A 16,617-nucleotide genomic window follows, 5' to 3' on the forward strand; every position below is an offset into this window, starting at 1 on the left:
TCCCTGACCTTACAGTGCACAACTCATCAGTTTTAATTAAATGCAGTAACTTAACTGCAGTCTTCTACAGACTTTCTTTTGTGATGGCCTTTTTTGTACATGTTTGCAAAGGAAAGTAAAATGAACCAGTTTTATCCTACATTATTTTCTACTTAATATTGTTTCACTTGGAAAAAGGACACTTTATGGAAGTTAAATTGTTTTATGTTTTTAAATAATTATTCGATTTAACTTTAGCTTTATCAACAGCATCTGTGACATGCTGTCAGTTAGCACAGATCATTTCAGCATTAATGCACTCATAATGGTAATCTGTGCGGCAGTCCAGATGTTCAGCAAGCTCAGCACCTTAAATTTTCAAAGCATCTTTCATTTTTTTTTTTTTTTGGGGGGGGGGGGGGGGGGGTGTATAACTTGAAATAGGTTTTCAGTTTTCACTAAATGTGTCTTCATTATTCTTTTATGCTCTCTGTCAAAGATATTTCTTATTCCGGTCATGAGTCTAGGCAATTACTTTTTTTAATATTTAATTTAGTCAGCGTAGCACAGACAGAGTGAAATTGTGTGAGTGCAAGTTTCGTGTTGTTTGAAACATTTTTTGATGGAATACATTATTAATATTTTGAAATGGATAAATAATTCTGCCTGGAATTGTTGATGTGGTGGCTCATCGGTTTTGGCGCGTGTGTTTATATGGGACAAATGTGAGTCATTGTCTCGGAGGAGCTCAAAGCAATCAGTGCTGTTGACTTGCAGTGCAGCTCTGCATTCTGACGAGCTGAAGAACGTTTCTAGAAAGTGGACAACTAGTTCGCATCCAGTGGACACCATGAAGATGGTGCCTTGTTTTGGGTAAATAATAACAGAAAGTAACTTTAAGAGCATCATATCCAAGCATTTTGGTGGATAAATGGATCCATATGTTTAGTTGATCCCTCAGTTGATACTTTGTCCATCACAATCATATAAAGAAAGCAAAGAGTATAGTTTACTGTAATACGACTTATTTATCTTCTCCTTCTCATAAGTTTTGTCTCCAGTATCTCTTTGGGTTCCTTAACTACAATCTTCTCCAGATATAAGATCAAACTGGACTCAGATGAAATCCACTATGGAGGTCATGGCAGACTGGACCACAACACAGAATTCTTCACCGAACCAATGGAATTCAGCAATCTGCCCAACTCTATGTTGGTAAGCAAACTATACTATTTGTTACCATAAACATATAGCAACATACAGAATTCATATGCCAACAGAGTCTGTTTTTCTTTGTCTGTGCTGATTGTGGTGGAAAATATGCAAGGATATTTGTTTAATGGAGCTCAGAGTGCTGTTAGAGCACATTGAAAACAAAAGCACTTAAATTTCTCAATACCAATTTTAATACCACAGCAAAAACTATTATGGTATTAAACTCACACTTCAATTATATTAATATAAATATATAAAAATTAAATTAAAGTAATGGAACGTAGCCTTTAACATTCCTCAAGTAATTAAATACGAGTAAACAAATACTCATTTAATTACTCAAGTAGATGTTCAGTAATCAAATAAAGATTCAAGAATCACATTACAAGAACTGGATCCAATTAAAACAACAGAACAAAGATGCAAATGAAGTAAACAGTGGTGTTCAGGTATCTAACAGCAGCACTGTATCAGGTGTTCAAGTAAACATTCACAGAAATTCAATGTAAAACAACCCTCCCTAAATAATTGACGTAGTCTCCACTACATGATCCTAAGTTCATTTAACATTTACAGTTACATTTATTCATTTAGCAGATGCTTTTATCCAAAGCGACTTATGATTGGGGAATAATTCAAGCGATTCATCTTAAAGAGGGAAATAGACACAGGAAGTGCTCATCATACCAAATTTAAAGCATTGTTCAAATAAGTACAAGCTAGACAGAGAATAAAATAAGTACAAGCTAGACAGTTTTCATCTGTTGCTTGAAAAATGACAGGGATTCAGCATTCCGGAGAGGGGTTGGAAGATCATTCCACCAGCCAGGAACGGTAAACGAAAATGTTCTGGAAAGTGATTTTGTGCTTTTCTGTGATGGTACCATGAGGTGTCACTTACTAGATGATCTCAGACTTCTGGATGAGATGGAGATACGTAGTAGTGAGTGGAAGTAGGCGGGAGCTGAGCCTGTGGCTGTTCTATATGCAAGCAACAGTGTCTTGAACTTGATGCGAGCCGTAACCGGCAGCCAGTGCAGGGAGATAAAGAGAGTTGAAACATGGGCTCTTTTGGGCTTGTTGAGGACCAGTCGTGCTGCTGCATTCTGAATCATTTCTAAAGGTTTAACTGTGCACGATGGAAGTCCAGCCAGAAGAGCATTGCAGGAGTCCAGCCTAGAAATGACAAGGGCCTGGACAAGAAGTTGTGCAGCATGCTCCGTTAGGAAGGGCCTGATCTTTCTGATGTTGTGCAATGCAAACCTACAAGATCAAACAGTTTTTGCAATGTGGTCTTTGAAAGTCAGCTGGTCATCAAAAATTACACCAAGATTTCTGACCGAACTTGATGGGGTAATTGTTGAGGAACCTAACTGGACAGTGAAGTCATGCTGTATATTTGGAGTGGCTGGGAAGACAAGAAGCTCAGTCATAAGCAACAGATGGATCCAGCAAAATAAAGGCCCCGATATACTTCAAACAAAGTTCGTTTTCATTCTACTTTTTGGGGGCATGTCATGTTTGCAATACAATCATGTTTGCAATACAAAAGAACCATTACATTTCCACAATCAGTCCTTTATGGGAAGTGATTCACACTTGCTCATAGTCTGAAAACTTTAGCATGATGTGGAAAAAAAATATTGGAGTTAGTTTGTTACTTTATTTTATTAAACTGGATAAATTGTTACACCTTTTTATATTTTATGTGGTATCATGATTAACTTTTGATAAGAACAAAGGTTTATTAGTGTATGTTTGTTTGGCATTTCATTTATTGTATACCCTTTAAATTCGCTTATTGAAAGAAAAACAGCAGAAGCTGCAGTATGGGGTAACATTTATTTGAAACACATGTATTTGGTACTTGCTACCTTATATCTTTACTCTTTCCTTTCATTCTTTTCATGGCTTTGGAAAACTTATCTCGGATGTTTCTCTACGTCGCTTTTTGCATAACTCCGGGTCGTCGACACCAAGCTTTGTTGCAATTCTTTCTAGGAATTTAATGCTTTCTCTGAATCTTTAATGTCTTTCTTAGCGATCGTACAGGTGCGGATATATTTGTGCCAGCTCAATTATTCGACACTCCAGTGTGTTCATGTTGCTAGTGACTAGGAGATGTTATTCTCCTGTAGGACCTCTGTGGAATGAGAATTGAACCTGGGAAAAAAAAAATGCACGTCAAAGAAGGTGGAGTTTCAGAACACAACCACCGATTGCATAATCACCACAGACCAATTGAAGCTCAAAGCTGTTTAGGAGCCAAAAAAGAACTCCCTCAGAAAGTATGCTTTGGTCAGCTGTTTCGAACTGCCGAAGCGAACTCAAAACGAACTTCATTTCAGCCTGATTTTGTTTGAAATGACGTCATATCAGTTCATTCTTCGATTTCGTTTGAAGTATATCTGGACCTTAAGAACTGATGATTTGGAATCGGCTTTTGCAATCCGCAGCTCGTTAGTGACTGACAGTAGCACAGTCTTAGTTGAATGGCCACTCCTGAAGCCTGAGTGGTTAGGATCCAATTGGTTGTTCTGTGTAAGAAATAATGATTAAAATTAAGATGAATTCAATTAATATTGATGCTGTTGGGGTTTGACTAAAAAGCAAGTCTATAAAGAAAATATATACAGTTTCTTCTTTTTTCTTCTTCTTAATACAGCTGTTTGATTAATATTAATGAGATAATAGACATTTACACCTGTGGTTCTTAACTAGAAGCCAGGAGCCCACTAGGGGGCCTCGGCAAAGTTCAACTAAAAATCAGAAAGTTCTTTATAAATCAACCCACAACTTCTATCATGAAAAACTTGGATATATGAGATTTTTAAAGGAATAGTTCACCCAAAAAAGAAAATTTTCAGAAAATATACTTATCCTCTATCCTAGATATAAAGAGATTTTTTCTTCATCGGAACAGATTTGCAGAAATGTAACATTAAATCTCTTGCTCACGAATGGACCCTCTGCAGTGAATGGGTGCCGTCAGAACGAGAGTCCCAAACAGCTGATAAAACATCACAATAATCCACAAGTAATCCAGATGGCTCCAGACCCTCATTTAACATCTTGTGAAACAAAAAGCTGCATGTTTGTAAGAGTAATTTCATTATTAAGACATTTTACCTTTAAACAATCCCTTCTGGCCAAAAAAAAAAAAAAAAAAAAAAAAATCCATAATCTATAACAACACTTCCTTCAGTGAAAAAGTCAAATCCCTTTTGTCCTCAAACATCAAAATTCACCAGCATATTTGTTTTGTTTTATATCTGTTTTGGACTGTTTCCATTTGTAAACAGTGCATATTTCTCTCTTGATTCAGACGAGATTACCTTTCCACTAGAGAACGCAATATTATGGATAGAGGACTCATAAAGCTGAAAGCAACAGTTTTTTCTTACAAACATGGAGCTTTTCACTTCACAAGGTGTTAATTGATGGACTGGAGATGTGTGGATTACTTGTGCGTTATTGTGATGTTTTTATCAGCTGTTTGGACTCTTATTCTGACGCCACCCATTCATTGCTTGAAGATCCATTGAAGTACTGCTATTCCGATGAAGAAATAAACTCATATACATCTTAGATGGTCTGACGGGGGAATACATTTAATCAAATTTAAATTTGGGGGGGTGAATTATTCCTTTAAGTGTGATTTCTAAACCTGGAAAGCTTTGTGCCACAGTGCATCCTGAGAATTCTCATTTGTATTGTTTTAGTTTCCCGCATTAGCATACAAAATGCCTTCTGTGTTTGAAAACTGAAAGCACTTTCATTGAAGCTCAAGGCAAGACTTTGTGATTGAACTGGAGCAATGTAGAACATTTTAAACCATGCATTACTCAAGTAATGCATGTACACATTTGAAACCATGCAGTCGCTATATAATGTTCCTTTGGGCTACTTTTATGCATTAGGCTCTTTATCAGAGCAGTAATAAATGGGAGTCAAGTGCAACACTATCTATAGTAGTCATAGTTCAGTTAATCTATCGAGTCACGTGTCTCCATCAGATAAGTTCTGCTATCTCTTGGATTCCAGCTGTCATATTGTACGTATATTCTCTTTCCAGAGGCCTTATTGAAATTAAATGCATAGCGTGAAATTTAAAACCCCCATTTCAGGCCGTAGCTCGTGATGCAATTCTTCATTCCTCCCTCGCTTCTGAACACTCCCCTTTTTTCTCATATTTTCTTTGTCATCCCAGTCATCTATTTACCTAAGGGTCTGCTGACGATTTAATAAGATCCATAAAAATTCAAAAGCAAACTTTCCGTTTTGCTGACTTGTCCTGTTGTCAACATAATTTAGTAATTGTTAAGCAGAGCATGTGGACCAATCTTGAGCTTGTAGGTAAAAGGTGGCAAAATGAAGATTTGCATAACTGATGTTTGTTTTCTTAGGTGTGCATAGTTGCGTGTCTGCTTGGGACCAAATTAATAGACTGAATTCATGAATACAATATATCCACACTCATGTTGTTGACTTTCTGCTGTGGAGCACAAAAGAAGATATTTTGAAGAATGTTCATGCTGGTTTTTCCCTACAAAGAATACAAAGATCATATAGACACCGAAAATTGCATAGGTGCTTACAGATTAGGAATGGGGATTTTGATTCATTTCAGAGACTCAAATCTTTTAAACTACTGTAGTTCACAAATATTTATCTATCTGGAAAAATAGCAGCTTTTTTTTTTTTTTTTTTTTTTTTTTTTGCTAGTTGCCAGAGAAACATTTCTCATATATAAAAATAATGAAAATTAAAACTGAAATAAATTGTAAAATTATCTAAACATTAAAAATAACAAAAATGACAGAAACACTAAATTGCAAAAATGTACTAAAACTTAAAAATTGCTAAAAAATAAATATACTGAAACTTTAGAAATCTAATTCATGATATTAGTAAAAACTATAATGGTATCTCAATACTAAAATAACACTGGAAAAGAGCGAGTCAATGAATCATTTACTCTACTGTTTCATTAATTAAGTCAACTGAATCAAGTCTCATTATTAACTGTCTGTAGATTTACTAAAAATGTTCAAACACCATACGCATTCACATACAACAGGTCTTGTGCTGGTCCAAGTCTTATTCAATTTCTAAACACTGACTCGTTTAATGAAAGGGTGGGTTCGTTTAATATGTCCAACCAATGAAATGCTCCTACACAAGCCACATGTGAGTCTTAAATTACTTGTGCTTGCAGTCATCATGTTCTAACTGATACAGTAGCAGGTGCTCCGATACTGTAACAGGCATCTATAAAAGCTGCATTATTTATGAACTGTATTATTTTCATACTATTAAATTTGCAGAACTTACTCTGGAAGACCTCAGGGGTTGAAGAGATCTCAAGGCCTTTGACAGAAAATAGCAGCGAAACTCTGAGCTAAATGCATAATTCAGAAAAATTGACTTTGTGATGGTTACATTTTTTTTTTTCATTAATATTCATAGTGTCAAGGATACAGTAAGTGCTGGAGATTTACTTATTAGTGCTGCTTACTTCATGCAGAAAATATAGTTGTGTTAAAGTATTGTATTGAGATTTAGTCTTCTCACTGCATATGAATATGATTGCTAACTAGTAGACAGGTTTATGTTGTGATTCTGAAGTTGAATTGGCATGACTCGCACTCTGTGAAATTGATAGTGATATATACGTCTGGATTTATATTGATCAATTTAATGCACATCCAAATCTCTCCAAAGAATCAGCATTTTATGGTCTTAAACTGCAAGATACAGCAAGAATAGCCTCATTTTATGATGTCAGAGATAAAAGCATTTTAATTGTCATATTTTGTTGTTTATATATTATATGCTTCCTTTGGTTAAATTCATTTAGGACATCTAACAACCTAATCATTTTGTGAAGTCGATTAGAGTTTGTTTCTTAAAAGTTTTTTTTTTTTTAAATAGGTTTATTTGTTTGTCTGTTTGTTTGTTTGTTTGTTTGTTTGTTTTATTTCTTAAAATATTTACATTTAGTCATATAAAGTATGTATATATATATATATATATATGTATATATGTATGTATATATATATTAAGAAAAACGATCAAATAGAATTAGAATAGAGAGTGCTGGAGTTAGAGGGTCAAATAAAGACCCTCTAATAATATTTATTAAAATTATTAATAATGTTTTTTTTTATTATATTTATATTTATTATCCATATTAAAAAAAAAAATATATATATATATATATATATATATATATATATATATAGTATATAATATATATATATATATATATATATATATTATATATATATATATGTGTATGGTGTATATATATATATATATATATTATTATATATTTTTTTTTTAATATATATTATATATTTATATATATATTTAAAAAGCATTTAGTTTCATTCAGTTGTACGCAGTAGCTATTTCTGAACACAACACTGTATCTTGGGTCTTGTGGATCCTAATGATACAGGGCTTCTGATTAGTTATTGCTCTAGTACATAGTTTGCAGCACATCCCTATAGCTTATATTTTTAACTGTACTTTCACCCTGTAAAGTACATCGGGTTCTGCTCAAGCCTTTCTACTCCCAGTGCAAAACCTCCTCTTTTATCTCCTCTGGAAGCCCCAGCTGCATTCAGACAGCCTTCATCAATTAAAACCCCCAAATTACACATTCTCTTTTTTCTTTCTTTGCAGCACTTTATTAATTCAGAAAGCACTATATCGCTTCCCACCCACTTTCTGCCAAACGCAAAGTTTATTTTAACAAGTGTGCGACCAGTAGCATTCCCAGCAGGGAATAAAGCAAGACTTGCACAGACAACAGAGCGGTATTCGGCGACGATTTCTCTCTGATATTTGTCTTTTCCGCAGCTCAGAGCTGACACACCTGCATAAGAAAGAAATTAATCATTGTGATCGTTGGCAGGTGCCACAGTAAGGCCCCTGTCTGCGCAATTTTTCTCCATGATTTATTTAAGGGCCGCAGCTTCAAAGTTTTCCTCCCTCTTCCCTGTTTCTTCTCTCTAATGGGTCCATCAGCTCAGCACCTCCGTTTCCATGAGTGACAATAAACTCTCATTTGCCATCTGAAGGCGTTGCGCAGGCTGACACGCGGCGTGCTCTTAAAGCGACGCATTCGGCAGAATCAGGTATGCGGAGTCAGACTGCGGAGGCGCAGAGCGAGTGAAAAATTCTACCCTTTCACTTTGCAATGATGAACAAATATGAATTTCTTGCCCCGGGCATCAATTTGGTGCGAGCGTCGTCTGTGCTTTTACGTCTGTTTCTTAACGTTTTGCATATGAAACGGATTGTTTGAATTCCAATGATATTCATGAGGCGCTAATTACGAAATGCCTGCGAATCGCCCTCTTTTGAGGTTTTCTGGAGCTAACAAGACTGCTTAGCTGTCCTCCGTCAGAAACATGAAATTCAGTAAATTAGAATATGAATAATGTCCGGCAGTGAACTTTCTAGTTGTTCAACACATCTCTGAGCGTGCAATAGATTGTATAATTTGCAGTTCTGTATTATTTATTATCTTTTAAATGAACGCTAAAAAGTTTTTCGCCATTAGAGTTTGTCTTTGAAGAAAACTCCCACGATCTCCAGGCAGATTTTAGTTTTTAGTGTTTATAAGAATCATTTGGAAATGAGATTTAAGTAGTGAACCACATGTTACATTTTCTAAAGGAAATGTGAGTGATGGTCCAAGTCAAAAAAGCCAAATCTTTAAATACAGCCTGTGGTCCTATTTAAGGGTACAGTATGCCTATGTAATTTTATGAAATTTATTTAATCATTTACTATTATGATTTAACCATATTGTTTCTTTCCTAGGAGAAAAAAAGAGAAGTTATGTAGAATATTCAGGCTGTTTTTTTGCATTCAATGAAACTGGATGGGAAACGGGCTGTCAAACTCCAAAAGGGATTAAAACATCATAAATATGTTTGCTAATATTCTACATTTTTGAAAACTCTGTAAGAGGAACAGACTGAATTTAAGTCAGTATCCCTTTAAAATCTTGCAAATGTCATGGTCATTGGATGGAATTGAGCAATTTGGACATTCAACTATGAATGTCTCTCTTTGTGTTCAAAGAAAGTCAAACGAGTGAAGAAAGTCAAATGAGGTTGTAAAATGACAGAATTTAGCTTTTTGGTTGAACTATTACTTTGTTGGCGTATTTTGTTAAGTAAAGGCCTGTTCACACTGAAACATTTATTTGGCACAAAATAAATAAATAAATAAAAATAAAATGTAATTTTAATAAGTTGTTGTTCATGTTCAGATTGACAAACATTTGTGTTTACATAAAAACACAGAATTTATATAGAGATGTTCCTCTCTGAAGAAAACCAGCCAGTGTTTACCTTTTTTCAAAGCAGATTTTTGTAAAAAAAAAAAAAAAAGTATATTATTTATTATATAGTTAATATGGAATTTATTCATTATTATATAAAAAATATTATTAATTATTAAAAATGTATTTAAAAATGTTATTTAAAAAATAATAATATATAATATATTTAAATTATATATATATATATATATATATATATATATATATATATATATATATATATATATATTATATATATATATACGTATATTTTTTACTTTTTTAAATAAAATATTTTAAATACATTTTCATTAATTATTTCGATTATATATATATATATTTATATATATATATATATATATATATATATATATACACACACACATTGCTGTGCAATGAAAAAAAAATATAGGAATATTAAAAGTTAATATGATGGATGAATGATAGATATTAAAAATTAATATACAATGCAGATATATACAGGAATATAATCTAATTTTTATTTACATGCTTTGATACAATGCAGATATTTGAGTGACTCAGTTATTGATTTCACATACACTTTCGGGTTAAAAAAAATTATGTAAAAATGTAACCCAATGGTTGGGTTATCCATATTTGACCCAAAGTTGGGTTGAAACAACCCAGCATTTTTAGAGTGTATATTCTGTCCGTTTTCTCTATTTATGCTTTGATGAACAATCTTTGATTTCAGCATCCCCTGCATGGCAATCATTTACCAGCATCTCATACTAAATTCTTTTCATTTTCATTTAAAAAAGACACAGTTCACTGCCTTCCAAAACATTCCCCTACTAGTTGCATTTTTATCTCAAATTGATGGATATAATTACATACTGCTGGATGTGTAAGTGTATCATGTAACCATTTTATTTTTTTTGCCCTCAATCTCTGTGTCCACGCACCATAAATCAGCTGAAGTTTCTTGCTCTGCTTCAGTCAAGAAGCACTTGAAAAGCAGGGACGAGATAAGAGACAGGTGTGTGTGAGAGTTTAGTCGGCGAGCGTATCCGCCAGAGACCCGTGAACATGGATTTGAGGGGAGAAATAGGCAGTGGATTGTTTTGGAGTGTTCTTGTTTAAGGTTACACAACGTGCCCGTCTTCAGAAGGTCATCATAAGACTCCGACATCTCCCCGAGGCGTGTGAACCGAGCTTGTTTTGCGCATGATGTTGACTGATCCGGCTCACCAGAACGTCAGCCCGCTGGAGCGTCGTGCCCAAAGGCTCTTCTGATTCTTCCTTGAAAGTCTGGACCTCACAAACCCGCTGCGGGAAAGCAATTCACGACTGCACAAGATACTGTTCAAGGCAGAATTCCACTTTCTCGTACATCTTCAATTTGTTTATGCATCTAACGGCGGCCCCGTACCTTTCGTTCACTTTCCAAATTCTCTTTCATGCTGATCACAAAGAGAAGTTCTAATGATTTGCTGTCCTTGAAGCAGAAAGCAGCTCGGCAAAATCAGAACAATAAACCACATGCTCCGCCAAGGCCTTCAGACACCTGCCAGCTCTTACAACAAGCCTTGAAATGCTGTAATTTTCAAAAAGTGTTTTTTAAATATTTTTCAGTCAGTTTGGAATAAAGTGGCAACAAATTGTGATTTGAGACTTAAATGTCAACACATTATGTAACAAAATATCAATTTAGGAGGCACCAGAGAGTAACCACAGGTGGTGTGTGTGTGTGTGTGTGTGTGTGTGTGTGTGTGTGTGTGTGTGTGTGTGTGTGTGTGTGTGTGTGTGTATATTTAATAAATGAATATTGAATACACACAAAAACGCATATACATTAAACTATTATATATTATACTATCATATATTTATATGTGTGTGTGTGTGTGTGTGTGTGTGTGTGTGTACTGTATATATATTTGTATGTATATACATATACTATTATAGTATTTAATACATTTTCCCTTTTACTTTTCTATTTTAGGTTTTAATTTTAAGTTTTAGTTTTTACTATGTGGATTTTACTGTAGTTTGCTTTTTTTTAAAATACAGTAACACTTTACAATAAGGTTCCATTGGGTTGCTATATTTTATGCATTAACTAACATTAACTAACAATGAATAATACATTTGTTACAGTATTTATTAATCTTAGTTAACATTATTTAATAAAAATACAACTGTTCATTATTAGTTTATGTTAGCTCAAGTCCATTAAATAACATTAATAAATACAACTTTTGATTTTAATAATGTATTAAAAAAACATTATCTAAGATTAATAAATAATTTAGAACTATTTGTATTGTTAGTTTATGTTAACTAATGATAACAAATGGAACGTTATTTGTAAAGCGTTGCCTAAAATACATCTACATAATTTAAATAATACATATAATTTAAAATACTTTAATTAACGACTTAATAAATGAAGCTTTTTTCTTCATCGGGGCAGCTGTGCATTTGTGTATCTATGCATTCAAAAAATATCCAAATAAATCAAAAAACAGAGTATGCTTGAAGTGCTCGTGTGTATGAATTGAATTTTGATTATAATTCTGAATAAATGAATAGTTAAGCATCACGTCGCTGACGAAACACTATGCATCCTAGTTTTAATCCAAGTGCAATTAATACCAATTGTATCTCAATTAAGTTCGAGTCCAAACCTTTGATCCTCATTGCACATTCTCGACTGCACGTTTAATCAAACACATCTATATTCAAAAGCCAGAATCTAATTTGAAATGATCACATTTTAATAATGAGCATCATATTGCATTGGTTGCAATAATCAGCATGTGTGTGGCGTGCTGTAATAATGACATTAGAGACCTCTGCTGTTCTTTGTTAGCCGATTAATCCGCTATTTGTCACCATTGTTTTATGCGGCTCGGGAAAGTAAATGTTGTTGACACACAGCGGTAGTTTTTGTCTGGGCAGGTGCAGTGATTCACTCCCGCTCTGTCTCTCGGCAGCGGTGCGCTGTGGTTCTCTCTCACCCCGCCGAGTGGGTTTAATTAGTCACCGATGTCGGTTGTCAGTGTTGCGGCGGGCGAGTCGTTGACTCCCGTGGCTCTGCGATGGAGGATGAATTCACAGTGAGCAAACATGTTCTGAGGTGTTCTCATTTGGCGAGGGAGGAGATATTGAGATGTGAGTCCTGAGGGAGGCTTCCTTACAGAGGAACGATGCTCGATGAGCTGCAGACATGGGTCAGGGATCCACGACTGCAGTGTGAACACACATATCCTGCATTCCTGTAGAGGTTTAGTGCAGGAGAAACATGTTTCTGTGAAATAGAATGGATGGGGTTGGAAAGGTTAGATCAAGTGTTGGGTACACTGTTGTTAAAAAAAAATAAAAATAAAAAATAAAAAAAGATTAAGATTAAAGAAAATACCTTCTATTTCATGTCTATTTTTTTTCTGACAATGTTTTCTAACAAATTTAGTATTTTATTTTTAACCAGGATTCAAAAATATATTTACAATGCAATTTTTGAGAGTCAATGCAACATTTACATTGCAACATACAATGCAACATATATTTACAATGCAATTCATGCAATATAACTTTCTTTATTTTAGAAAAATATTTTATAAAAATTTAGTGGGGGTTTTATCAGCATCTATTCACTTATTCAAAAAATACATTTACAATGCAATTCACGCAACTAGTGGTTATTCTATGGTGAACGTGTTTAATTTAATATGTTGGAAAGCATGTGAACGTGATACAACCTGATTTCATAATGACAATTTTTTTTTAAATAGTCATTGGCTTTTTTTTTTTTTTAAGAATAAACATTTGTTATTTCTTTGAAAAAGGGAGAGAAGCAATTTTTGTCATTATTCAAATATTTCAAATATTATTACAATTTTCAGTCCCACTTTATATTAAGTGGCCTTAACTAATGTACTTGCATTTAAATTAATCATTTAGTACAATGCACTTACTGTGCACATATATACATGTTTTTACATTGTACTTATATTTAAAAAAATATTTATAATTACACCATTGACCCAACCCTTACACCTTAACCCACCCTTAAACCTAACCAGACCACCAAACCTGACCCTAACCTCACCCGTTTCCCACCTCAATAGCAGCAAAAGTGTTTCAGAATACAATATGAATACAAAAAGTACATTGTACTTATTTGTTGATGTAAGTACTTAGTAGTTAAGGCCACTTAAGATAAAGTGGGACCCATTTTTCTAAAACGTTTGTCCTCCAAATTAAAGTTATTTGCAACCAATATGCAAAAAGTGCATGCAGAAAAAAAAAAGAAAAATGAAATTATATCATAGGGAGGACCAGGGCAGAACTTGAGGTTATGTTTGGGCCCCGTACCTCTACTACAAATGCTCAACTAGAACATTATTATGGAGAAACACAAAATACACAAAAAATAAAATATGCATTCATGTTCATATACTGTATACAATTAATATGCAACTAGTAGTCAGAAACAATGAAAACAATAACTTTTTTCTTGAGGCTTCATGTGCGCGTGCTTTGGATGTGACCATGAGTGCCAAGAAAACTTGTTTGGAGCGCACGAGTACTGAATGGTTTAAACAGACTTAAAACAACGTGCAAATGATACACTTTTGTGATGATGCAACACTGACTCGATTAGGCAAGTGACAGTTCTGTCAGCTGAGCGAAAGCCTTGTATCGCAGCGTGCAGCAGCTCTCTTAGTGCAGATGAGATGCGCTGATGTGAGGCAATTTTAAGAGAGTGTAAGAGCGAGAAGACGTGGTACAGCTGAACCTCACGCTGTGTTCAAATGACTGACTTAATCTGATATTCTATGTGAATTATTATTATTATTATTTTTTACTAATCTAACCTATATTGTATATTAAATAAATGTTTGCAGGAATTGTCCGAACATGCAAAACCTGCAGGAATGAGTAAAACCAAAATGTGTAATCCCGCACCGAGATTCAGGACATGATTAAACATATATTCTATTATATAGAGATTTGGAAAAAATAATTTCTATGGCTTTTCCAAAAACTCAAATTACATTTTGCATTTTTAAATAATTATTAATATGTGCACACTTCCATGTATTCATATAAAGCTCTATTTAGTGTTGTCAAAATCATTTAATGCATTTAAAAGTTTCCGATATATCTGCCGTATGTTAACACGAGACCAGCATTTTACTCTGTAGCAGTTCAGATTGCTCAGAAAGTAAAAAACTCTTATTCTTAAAATAAATTGATAAAACTTTTTTTTCTTTTTTCACATTCCACAGTACTTGAGACATTTACACTTTTCATGTTATGCATTGTTTCAGAATGTGCTACACTGCCTCAAACAAATGCCGAGTCTCTTTGATCTCTTTCTGTCTTTGGCTGTTCCACTCTCTCAGGTTTACATTCCCTGCAGAACCGCTATTGTTCTGGCCAACGAGGAAATCGATTACTGCTACTGAAACACAATCAGCGATTCACCGCGAGATGGAAACCCAGCACACTTCTGTGACTCAACCTACCTCCATTCACAGCGTGTTTGCCATCATCCTTTAGAAGGCCCACATTTTCCAGAGAATTGAGTACAAGATGTTATGAATACCTTCTGTCCCATTCCTGTTCAAGTCATTTTTTTCTGTCATTGTTCACAGGTTATTGATTATCAAGAATTAGTTTCTCAGTATCCTACTGCCCAACTGAGCTAAAGTCTATTTGTCAAACCCTGTTATGTTAAAGTTCAAAACTTCATGCAAATGGTTAGATCTTAATTACTACTGAAATTGCTATTCAACAAGTGAATAATGTTGAAGTAAATAATTACATGGATTGTGGTCAGTATTATAAGCAATATTAGTCAGCACTGTATTTATAATACTGTAATTGTGAAAGGTAAATATAATTACTTTACATAAGTTTGATTTGTCTGCTGTTTAATTTGACACAAGCACTTTTGACATTCTGTGTGAGTGATTTAAGTTCTGTATAAATATGTATGTGCACCAAGTATTCATCCAAATTAAAAAAAAAAATAATAATAATAATAAATAGTTTGAGATCGACATATTGATTACATGTCATTTCAGTGCTGAGCTCTTGAATTATATTGTTTTTTAATACATGAATTCTGTATAGTCATTAAATCAAAGTTATATTTTTTCTGACAGACTTTTTTTCAGTTAATAATATAGCTTGAGATAATATAGATTGTGCTAATAATAAAATATTAATACATTTTCAGACAGTTGTGTGTTGTGTCCACGCCCCAGCATGCATGTAAACATCTTTTATAATACATTTTATATATATTTTTCTCTTCAATGACAACAGCGTTTTGTAGCCCTGATCGAGATCCAGAAGTAAGTCTATGTGTGAAAATCTGTGAAAATTATTATTATACTTATGGCTGCTCGCCTCAAGGTGTCATTGGACATCATCTTGTTTTGTGGTTCTGAATCAAAGAAATCTAAATTTGCCCTCAATGAATTTGATGCTCTCATAGATGTACAGTAATCTGTCATACTGAGAAACCAATTTCCAAAAAGCATCTTGAATGAAAGTTCATCATCACTGCTTATTTTTGTTATTATGAAAATATAGCAGCTAACGAGAAGGTTTTATTCATGAAAAAAAAAAATTTGCATTGCAAAAGAAATCCAATTCAAAAGTTTGGAAGGTCCTTGTGATGGTCAACAAATATTTGTGTGCAATGTTAAACACTGTGCCATTTGTGGGTGAAAGCCATGCTATACTAAAATAAAGCACTGCTGAAAGAAAGACTGTGCTTGTTCTTTGCTCTTCTGGAAACAAACAGTTTTCAAAGTAAAATTGCATTCATTTTTCCATTTCCATTTTTTTAGCATTTTATTAGCATTTTAGCTTGCTTTTACCATGGAAACAAGCTGAAAAATTAACCACTCTTATGACATAATAGAGTCCTTTTACGATACACTAGTAAAGTATGGTTTTATATTGTACCATTATTGTTGATTCAGTTACAGCAATCTTGTTCCTTCTTTGAATCAACTGGGATTTGTCTCTGGAAGATGGTTGGATTGGCTTAAAATTCTAAATACTGAAGATTTTTTTGTTGTTTTTTTATGCATATGGAG

At 33.9% G+C, this 16,617-nt stretch overlaps 1 protein-coding gene across 1 annotated transcript in view; it reads left to right on the plus strand.

Moving 5' to 3' along the window:
* Positions 1 to 16,282, plus strand: part of LOC109092657 (1,4-alpha-glucan-branching enzyme-like) — a 171,069-nt gene extending 154,787 nt beyond the window's left edge. Inside the window, exons 15-16 of the mRNA XM_042739167.1 lie at positions 1,077 to 1,194; positions 14,908 to 16,282. Of these exons, the coding sequence (XP_042595101.1) occupies positions 1,077 to 1,194; positions 14,908 to 14,970 (181 nt within the window). The 3' untranslated portion in view covers positions 14,971 to 16,282. The remainder of the gene's footprint in view (positions 1 to 1,076; positions 1,195 to 14,907) is intronic.
* Positions 16,283 to 16,617: the final 335 nt, after the last annotated feature.

Source organism: Cyprinus carpio, chromosome B15, assembly GCF_018340385.1.
Source record: "Cyprinus carpio isolate SPL01 chromosome B15, ASM1834038v1, whole genome shotgun sequence".
Taxonomy (NCBI): domain Eukaryota; kingdom Metazoa; phylum Chordata; class Actinopteri; order Cypriniformes; family Cyprinidae; genus Cyprinus; species Cyprinus carpio.